General features: G+C 48.3%; 1 protein-coding gene across 2 annotated transcripts in view; it reads right to left on the bottom strand.

Annotated features, from left to right (window-relative positions):
• Window positions 1-9817, bottom strand: part of ZHX2 (zinc fingers and homeoboxes 2) — a 189018-nt gene that overhangs the window by 10046 nt on the left and 169155 nt on the right. The window contains exon 3 of one of the 2 annotated variants that reach the window (XM_004372980.2): window positions 6044-8782. In XM_004372980.2, coding sequence (XP_004373037.1) covers window positions 6048-8561 — 2514 coding nt within the window. In that variant the 5' untranslated portion in view covers window positions 8562-8782 and the 3' untranslated portion in view covers window positions 6044-6047. Of the gene's footprint in view, window positions 1-5916; window positions 8783-9817 lie in introns of those variants that run through there. The other variant, XM_023728176.1, reaches the window with a different exon arrangement.

Below are 9817 nucleotides of genomic sequence, written 5' to 3'. Positions count from 1 at the left end.
GTATCTGCTGATAGATTCTCCAACAAGCTGCTCACACATATGAAAAGCAAACTTTGTACCCAAATCCTCTTCTCTGCCTGCCATCATCTAATGGGGCTAAGGAGTGATAGAAAAAAATGGACTGAAATCTAGACCTCAGATAACTGAAGACCAACCTTGTTAATTCTCAGGTTGGTTCAATGAACAGTTATTGAGCATCTGCTCTGAATCAGGCACTCGGGATTCAGAGATTAAGGATGAGATATGGTCCCTGCCTTCAGGTTCATTTTAGTCTAGAAGCTGGTAAGGCCTGGGTAGGGGAGAGAGACAGGGAAACAGAAAATTACAATATATGCATTCACTCATTCTCTCACACACACTCAACCCACCCACCCACTCATCCATCCATCCATCCATCCACCCACCCACCTATCCATCCATGTATCTGTATCTGGACAGCTCATCTGAGCAGATTGTGGGAACATACATATTCTGGATCCTAAATTGTAGCCAGGATGCACCACTTAGCAGCTTTGAGTATTTTAAGCAAGCTGAACTATATGGAGAGTATTTTTCTGACATTTCACAAATTCTACCTCTTCCCGGAAGCCATCCCTAATCATCAGGAGTTGGAAATTGTTGTCAGAAACTGAAGGCAGCGAGAGCAGTGGCTGGAGCTCTAGAGTCAAGTTTAGATGCTGGTCGAGTGCGCGCTGGCAAGTCACTGAGGGTTCCTGAGCCTCAGTTTTCTTTGTTTAAAATAAATGGGGTGATTTCTTGCCCATGTGGGCTGGTGGTTGGGTTTTCAATGAGACAGCTACTGGAAAAGCCATACTTCTCCGAGTTCTTCCAGCACAGCTCTTATGGGACAGTCCAGCTGGGCTTTCAGGTGTCTCTGTGTACACACCTCATCTTTACCAGACAGAGATTCAGGGAGGGGCTGTGTCTGTCATTCCACAAATCTGCACAGACTAGCACAGTGCCTGGCACAGAAAGGGCATGCTAAAGTTCTTGCTGACTGAACAAGTTGCGTGTTCATTTCCACTCCCAAGTAAAATTCAGAAATGACCACGGCCTGGGCCATGGTGGTGGTGCCACCACTGGGGAGGCCGTGGGCCACGCACAGCGGTTGGGGCCTGGCCTGAGAGACGAGAGGTGGCATCCAGGCTCTACCACCTGGTAGCTAAGGAAGCAAGTCACTTATTCTCTCTGAGCCTCAGTTTTGTCTTCTGTAAAATGGCGAAAATGATACCTCACTGGGGTGTCATGATATTTCAGTGACTTAAGAGATGTGCTTAGAACAATGTTGGGCACATGGCATGTACCAATAAATGGAAACTCTTATTGTAGCAGTAATGGGATCTTCCATGTGGCCAAACATCAAGGCATATGTCTGACAATGTCTTGCTTAAGTATTTTGAGACATTCTTAGGAAAAGAGGAATTTATTTATCAACTTCTTACTAGGACAGATCTCTCAATGTGTTGACTTGGTAATCATTTGGACCCAGAGCCTGTATCAAGGCAACACAACCCAAAGGCCTGGAATGATGCCTGGTCTTTGTGTCTAACCTCAGGGCTGAGTAAGCCCGGCCTGGGTCTATGGCTGTCATGAGCTGTGCAAAGCTTGAAGCAGAGGGCTGGGCTGGGGGATGTTTCACTTGTGCAGAAGAAATCCAATCCTGGAGTCAGCTCTCAGCTGCTTATCCAAGTCTGTCTGTTTGTCTCTGTCTCTCTCTCATACATACATCACATGACACCTTTTATGAAATCAAAACCATGAATTATTTTCAGGATTATTATATGTGCAACAGCTGAACTCAACTGGCAAGTTTCTAAATAAATATACGTTTAAACAAGGACATCGCTGAATATTTATGAACTTCAAGGGATTCATGTGCTTGGCTCATAAAAGCTGTGAAGGCATTTGGAGAGAGTTCTTCCTTCTAAGTTGAACAGTTCAATTAAGGCGTGACCCTGTACAGGACTTGGGAGAGCTTTTGGATGCTACCACCAGTGCTGATTTTGGCAGAAGGCAGACTTGCCCCTTTCTCAGTATAATGATGTTGTGTGCCATTGAGTCAATTCTGACTTGTAGAGACCCAATGTGACAGAGCATAACCCCCATAGGGTTTTTCAGGCTGTAATCTTTATGGGAGCAGATTGCCAGGTCTTTTTTCCTGTGAAGCTGCTGGTGGGTTCTAACTGCTGACCCCTCAGTTAGCAGCTGAACGCTTAACCATTGCACCACCAGGGCTCCTTCTCAATATAATGACACCTCCAAAATGCCAGGAGGCCTATTAGGGATGATCTAGGAAGAACATCTTTGGCCGCCAGGCATCAAGCAGATCTTAGAATGTTGTTTGCGAACTTTCTCCAGCTCACACTTGTGTCCTTTACCATAAATAAGCACAAAACAGGACTCCTGGGTGTTCCTAGTTTTGGGGGGAACAGCTAGCTGCTACGTCTCTGCACTGTCTCATGGTAATTCAACAGCCAACTCCACAATTCCTGTCATCCCCACTGGGGAGGAAGTGTCAACAAGAAACAGTAAATTTCTGTCAGAAGTAGAGGCGGAGGCAGCAGTGGGAAGAGTGAGGACTCTGGAGATGAACGAAGTGTGGCCGAGGGAATGTGGCAAACGCCTTGGTTGGTTGAGTCTCGCTTATAGACATATGGAGACGCTTACTTTTCAGGGTTGCTGGAAGAATTAGGTAAGACCATGTACGGCCAAAGCACCCAGCTCAACGTCTGTTAATCAGGAGGCCTTCCTTCCATCCTTCCTTCCAAAGGTTGTCTTTATGGTTTTAGCATTCACTTCCCTGTTTCTCCTGGGCCTCGGGAGGGAGCAGGCACAGTCAGAGCTGACTCAGATGGGCATTTCAACTCTTGATGGTGGCATAGTTTGGGAGAAGGAGTGGGGACAGGTGGCATCAGGGGCCTCTGGGGAGCTGCCACGCCTAGACAATCCCCCACTCAGTGATGGGATCAGGAAGTGTCATCTGAGATCACCCTGGGATCCAGGGACACTTGGAATCCTTATACTCAAATTCAGCAAACCCAACTGGCTCAGAACAGCTTTTGCTACTGTGGAAAACCATCAGGTTTTGTTTGGGTTTGCCTTTTATGATTTACTGAACCCCAAACTCTTCTTTTTGGCTACACCAAACCTCTTTTGGCTCCTCAGCTGCTCTGCTCCTTCTGTTGTCTCTGGACTTCTGCCCAAGCTGTTCCTTCCAACTGAACCACTCTTATCCTTAGCTCCACAGTTGGCAACTTCTTCCCATCAGCTAGGCCTTGAGGCAAATGTTCCTTCCTCCAGAAAGCCTCCTTGGATTCCCCAGCCTGGGTTGGGTGCCCCTCCTGTGTGCTCCCCCACTCAGCTGTGACATCTCCATCACATCCCGTATCAGGTGGTTAGTAAAGGAAAGTGCACTTTCCTCTCTTTGGCCTGTGAGTTCCATGTGAACAAGGATCATGTTATCTGTCTTGTTCAGCACATAATCTCTAGTACGTAGCACCCCAAGGGGCACACACCAGTTGCTGTCAAGTTGAGTCTGACTCATGGCGACCCCATGTGTGTCAGGGTAGAACTGTGCTCCACAGGGTTTTCAATGGCTGATTTTTGGGTGAAATAGATTGCCAGGCCTTTCTTCTGAGATGCCTTCTGAGTGGACTTGAACCACCAACCTTTCAGTTAGTTGCCGACCACATTAACTAGGTGCTCAATATATATTTGTTGAACTAAATTCTATGTCTACACAGGAGCCCTGGTGGTTCAGTGGTTAAAGCACTAGGCTGCTAACCAAAAGGTTGGCGGTTTGAGCCCACCAGTTGCTCTGTGGGAGAAAGATGTGACAGTCTGCTTTCTGTAAAGATTACGGCGTTGGAAACCCTATAGGGCAGTTCTACTCTGTCCTACAAGGCTGCTATGAGTCAGAATCGACTCAATGGCAGTGGGTTTGTTTGTTTTTGTTTGTTTCTATTGAGCCCTGGTGGCGCAGTGGTTAAGCGTTAGGCTGCTAACCTATAGGGTCGCTATGAGTCAGAATCGACTCGATGGCAACAGGTTTACTGTCTGCTCTGAGGTAGGAGAAAAAAGCAACCAAGTAGTTTTAGGCCATCAATCAGAAAAGCTCAAGGATAGAAGAAAGGAGTCTAGGAGCATTCTGATAACAGACTGGATAAGAAAAATAACTCCTTCATTTCAACAAGTCAGGTGTGGCTGGATTGTAGGGTCTTCTAAGAAAGCAGTTGGGAAAATGGCCAGAAAGAGGAAGAAATCGAGGTAGACAGATGGAGGTGGGTAGTTGGTGCTATTGGTGACCTCAGTACACTTCAGCCCCCTCCGGTCTCCACCCTGCTCCCTGGGGCTGTGTCCTCACTGCACCCCAGTAGCACGTCCCCCCGGAAAGTGAAAGGAGAAAGAAGACGTGATAGCACTAAAACGTCTGTGTTTGGTTCTCATTAAATTGCTCTTTTAACAGCCGACAGAGCTGGCTAAAGCAAGGTTTCTAGAGAATTTTCTTTCTTTTCCATGTGCCTCATTTTATTACTGAATGAATGAATGAGCAGCATGGCCGGCCACAGTTACCTGGGTTCATTAACAAAGAGGTACGATAATTTCCAGGGCTCCCTTTGGGACCTTACACGTCATTCTGGAAGTTTGTACCTTCATTCTATTGTTTTTAATGAGGACGTGGGAGACCTTTTAAGCGATGGCTGGAGAAGTCAACCTGGGCAAATCGCACATCCCTCTCCTTGTTGCAAGCTGCCCTGGTAACAGTTTGGTTTTGGCAAAGGTAGATCTCTCCCTCCCTCCCTCCCCCTCCCACTCCCTGTACCCCCTTCTAATGTCACCCCCAAACTAGCCGCTCTGCTTTGGGCCCTGATTTGTGATTTGCACAGACTTCTCCTGAAGCACAAACACCAAGGTCTTCAGTGGCAAGTCCCATTATGGGGATGACATGGCCATTAGTAACCATGGCAACCTCCCTTCCCCTGGGTTTCGTGGCTCCACAGGCCTCATACACAGCAGTCTCTTCCAGATCGAAGGGGTTATGGGTAACCACCTAGCGGCTTCTAGCATGGCTACGTAATGAGACACACAGTGCACCCTTCCTTAGCCATGACAAGGTAGATCATGAGTACTTTAGAAGCCTTTCGAGTTAGAAGAAACAACTCCAAATCTCTTTCCATAAACTTGGATGCTTACTCTTAAAAAAAAAAAATCCAGAAGAAAAGGAAAAGACGCATCTTTTCCACGTTTGCCTCTTACGGCAGCCAACGCAAAACGTGCAGAGCATGTGCTGTTCTTATAATGCAACTAGACTCTGTTATTTTTTTTTTTATTGTTGTGCTTTAAGTGAAAGTTTACAAGTCAAGTCAGTCTCTTAGACAAAAATTTATACATACGTAGTTACGTGACCCTAGTTGCTCTCCCTATACTGTGACAGCACGTTCCTCCTTTCCACCCTTGATTTCCTGTGTCCATTCAACCAGCTCCTGACCCTCTCTGTCTTCTCATCTCACCTCCGGACAGAAGCTGCCCATTTAATGCAACTAGACTTTGAAATAAACAGGCCCGAAAAGATGGTATCCAAACAGGCCAGAGGCAGCAGTGGGATCACTCATTATCATAGCCTTGCAAATAAGGACATAAAATCTACCAGCCTGTAAGTTTCTTCTTTACAATAACCTTTAAAAAGAAGCCATCATCAATGTCAACATCCCTGTACCCTATAACTTATATTTATCCTGACAATAAAAAGAAACGAAACCAGGATTTCCTGGGTGGTGCAAACAGTTAAGCACTTGACTACTAGCTGAAAGGTTGGCAGTTCTAACCCACCCAGGGGTGTCTTGGAAGACAAACCTGGCAATCTGCTTCCAAAAGGTCACAGCCTTGAAAACCCTATGGAGCAGTTCTACTCTGTGCACGTGGGGTCAGCATCAGTTGGAACTGACTTGATGGCAACTAACAGCAACAACAAAGAATGAGATCATGGTGCAAAAAACACAACTGGCATTCTCCTCTACTTGCCTGGAGGGAACAGGTGCATTACCTGTCTAGGCCTGGCCAGCCTCGGCAGGGACACTCTCAGAGTCTGAGTCAGCTAGTTCTGCCGGGCCTTCAGGCGCAGTCTGACTCCAGCTATCCGACCGGTCTGAGATGGCATCCTCCTCACCAACGGTGACCTCTACCCAATCCACAACGCCCGACTCCTCATTCTCATCGCTGCCCTGGCCGTCCCGGCTGTTGCCCTCTGACTTGTCCAAGGTGGCCTCCAAGGGCTTTGCTGGAAGACAGTCTTTTGCTTGCTCGCTACCCACTTTCACTCTGGACCCCAACTTCTCTAAGTCCTCTTCGCAGAGCCTTTTAGGGTCCTTGTAATATTGCTGCACCCCCTCGCTCCCATTCTTTGGGCTCTCGGCAATGGGTTTTGTTGCTTTTCTTGAGATAGCGTCATAAATGTGATCGTCCATTATGTGCTGGTGCTGGTACTGCTCCATCCACTTCAGAGTCCCAGTTTTTAGCAAGCATCTGTTCTCCTTGAACCAACGCACGATTTCAGTTCGGACCAGGCCAGTCTTTGCCGCTAACTGGTCATACTCCTGGGGAGTGGGCCACTGGGTTCTTGCAAATGTGCTCCTCAGGAGATGAACCTGCTCTTGACTTTTTGTAATTGCTGGTGAAGGGCTAGGCAGAGAACTGGCTAGCTGGGCGCTGGAGAGCTGGTCAAGTCGAGAGAGAGCACCATTGGGGGCCACCACATCTTGGCCTTTTTTGCCAGTCCCCATGGAATCCAAGACAGCTTGCTCCATGCTGTCCCGAAGCTTTCGCCTCTCCGAGAACCAAGAATCAATCTCTCTCCTGCTCAGCTTGGTCTCCACCCTGAGCCGGTCCAGTTCTGCTTGGGTTGGAAAAGAGCTTTTCAAAAAGCTGTCTTCCAGGACTTTAACCTGACCTTGTGTCTTTTCTTTGAACTTCTGTGGGGCAAAGTCTGGGTATGCGTGGTACGTGCGACCGTGTCGAGTGGCCGCTAGGGCCATCTGGTCTTTGGCAATGGATTCGCTGGTGATGTGGACAATGCCTCTTTGACACCTATACCGGTGGTCACTAAACCACTTCTTGATCTCGCTCCTGGAGAGGCCGGTCACTTCGATGAGTCGGTAGACCTCAGCGTTGTCAGGGAATTGGCTCTGGAGGAAGCTGGCCTTGAGATGTGCTATCTGCTCCTTCGTCTTCTTGCGGTCGCTGGCAGGGGTCAGTGGCGGGTTGGCCACCTTGGGTGGGGGCTCTGGCACCTGAGCGACGTGTGGACGCTTGGGTTCAGGGGCAGCTTGGGGAGTCACCAAAGGTCTCTTCTGGCCGTGGTTGGTCACTCCAGCCACAGCAAGAGTGATGGGGGAACAAGACACGGTAGTCGACCCACTGGTCACCTGAGTCAGCACCAGGCTGGTCTGGCCAAGAATCTGGCACGGCAGAGCTGTCTGGAGGATGGGCTGTGACATCTTGGTGGGGGCCAGCTGGGCGGGCAGCACAGTGATGGTCGGAGGCACTGACTGGATGGTGCCATTAAACATCTTCTTCCGGGCCTCCTCCACCTCTTCCGGGGACCAGCTGATGCCGTGTTTTAAGCGCTGGGTGGCGAACCAGATCCGGATGTGCTCTTCCGGGTGTTTAGAGGCAGCCGTCAGCCAGGACAACTCAGCCTGGGTCGGGTAAGGGAACTTGTTGAAGGAGTTGATCATGGTGGCGTTGGTGTCCAGGGCAGAGTTGTATTTGGTAGTATTCAGTGGGACAGGGACCTTGGGGACAAGGTTGATATTTGGTGGGAGCTGTACAGAAGGCATGACATGCCCTAGCGAGTCCTGGAGAAGCTCCACGCCACCAAGTCGCGAGAGGATCTCAGCTGCGTCGGCCACCAAGTGGGCAGTCCCGTCCACGTGGTTCTCGGCGGGGGCCTCCTCAGGCTTCTTGGGCACCTTCTTGGCATCAGCTTTTGGTTTCCCGGGCTTCATGATGGGGGTTTTGCTCACTGAGATCCCGGGATCACTGTCGCCACATGTGGGGCCACCATGGGTGATGGAGATAACATGGTTGGTGGCTTCGATGGACTGCTCTAACACAGTTTGATTATTGCGTTTGATTAGCTTCAGCTTGAAGTTTGTCTCCCCAGGATGGAACTTAGAGTTGTGGTTGGATAAGGAGTCGTACTTTTTGGTCGTAAAGTTGCACTCGGCGCACACGTACAGGGGGTTGAGGATCACGTTGGGGTGCTGCATGTCAACGTGCTCTGTGAACTCGGTCAGGTGCTGCGTGGAGTAGGGGCAGTATTTGCATTCGTACCCACCTTGGAGCTTTTTGGATGGGGGTTCCCCCGTAGATTTCACCTCGATCACGTCATTTTCTTTGGAAGAGTTTTCAGGTTCTGCTGCCCAGCTGTCCTTGGCCACATCAGGCTGTGGCGTGGCCATTCCCTTTTCTTTGGCCCTGTCTCCCTCCTCGGGCATGTCTTGCTCCACTACTTGTGATGTCCGAACCATGCAGGGAGTTGTAGATTTTCGTTTGCTTGCCATTCTGCCTGCTTGAGTGCAATGGTTCTTTCTGGGGGGTGGGTGGGGGTTGGGGCGGTGCAATCCTTAAAACAAATAAGATGCAAGGTTTTTGGCTTTATTCTCCTGCAAATGGCTTTGGCTTCCCTTGAATGCTGAAGTCTAGTGCTTTAAGTTTTCTGAGTGGCTTCAGCACAGGAAATGGTAACTGCTTCAATCACAAAGCACGTCAGGCAGCATCATATCTGCGGAACATGAACAAAGACAGGTCAGTGTCTCCTCATAAGGCCAAAGAAACCAGCCTTGCTTTGGGAGTTGCTCCCTTGACCCACCCCAGTGGGCACCCAAAGAGGGCACGAGAGTGGGTGCAGGTAAAAATGAAAGATTTCGCTCTCCGGCAAGGATGGTGGAAACAGGCCCAAAGCAAGCAGACGAGCATGTGGCCACCGTTTCACATTCAGAGACAAAGGGATACAGGGAAGAGAACAAAGGAACTGAGATCTTCTCCTGTGGTGGGTGGGGTGGTGGTGGGAAATGCTGCAGACAAAATGTTGCTGTGCTTGCAAGCTGCTTTTATGTAGGGTCTGTCAGAAGCAAGCTTACCTGAGGCCAGCCAATGGAACGGGCATTAGAAATGGATATATAAGTTTTGTTTTTTTATCATAAAATAAAATCAGCATAGAAAATCCAGAAAGTATAGAAAAGTCTAAAGGATTACAAATCACAAATATTTTTTATATTCCTTTTCAGACTTTTGTCTACATGAGTATAGCTGTACACACACACACACACACACACACACACACAAAGCCCTGTGTTGTAGTTTTGTTGTTAGTTCGTCTCACTTGAACAGTTCTTTAGCTTTATCATTAATTTGTAATAGTTCTTTAATATATTAAGAATATTAATACTTCACTTTGCTAGATTTTCCCAGTCTATCATTTACCTCCTAGTTTTGCATACGGTGTTTTTATGTTTTTTAGCATACGTTGGTGTTGTTCGCTGCCATCGAGTCGGCCCCTGACTCCTGGTGACCCCATGTTACAGAGCAGAACTGCTCCGTAGGGTTTTCTTGGCTGTAATCGTTACCAAAGCAGTTCGCTGGGCCTTTCTTCCGCAGAGCTGCTGGGTGAGTTCAAACCACCAACCTTTTAGGTTAGCAGCTGATTGCAAACTGCTTGCACCACCCAGGCTCCTATTTGTTAACATACAGAAATTTTAATTTTTAGGCAGCAAATTTATTATTTTTTTCTCTTGTAGCTTCATTCACTGCTTTTATA

The sequence above is a fragment of the Trichechus manatus genome, unplaced genomic scaffold, assembly GCF_000243295.1.
Source record: "Trichechus manatus latirostris isolate Lorelei unplaced genomic scaffold, TriManLat1.0 scaffold00022, whole genome shotgun sequence".
Lineage (NCBI taxonomy): Eukaryota > Metazoa > Chordata > Mammalia > Sirenia > Trichechidae > Trichechus > Trichechus manatus.
Note: the sequence above shows the minus strand (reverse complement) of the source record. Positions and strands in the feature narration are given on the sequence as shown.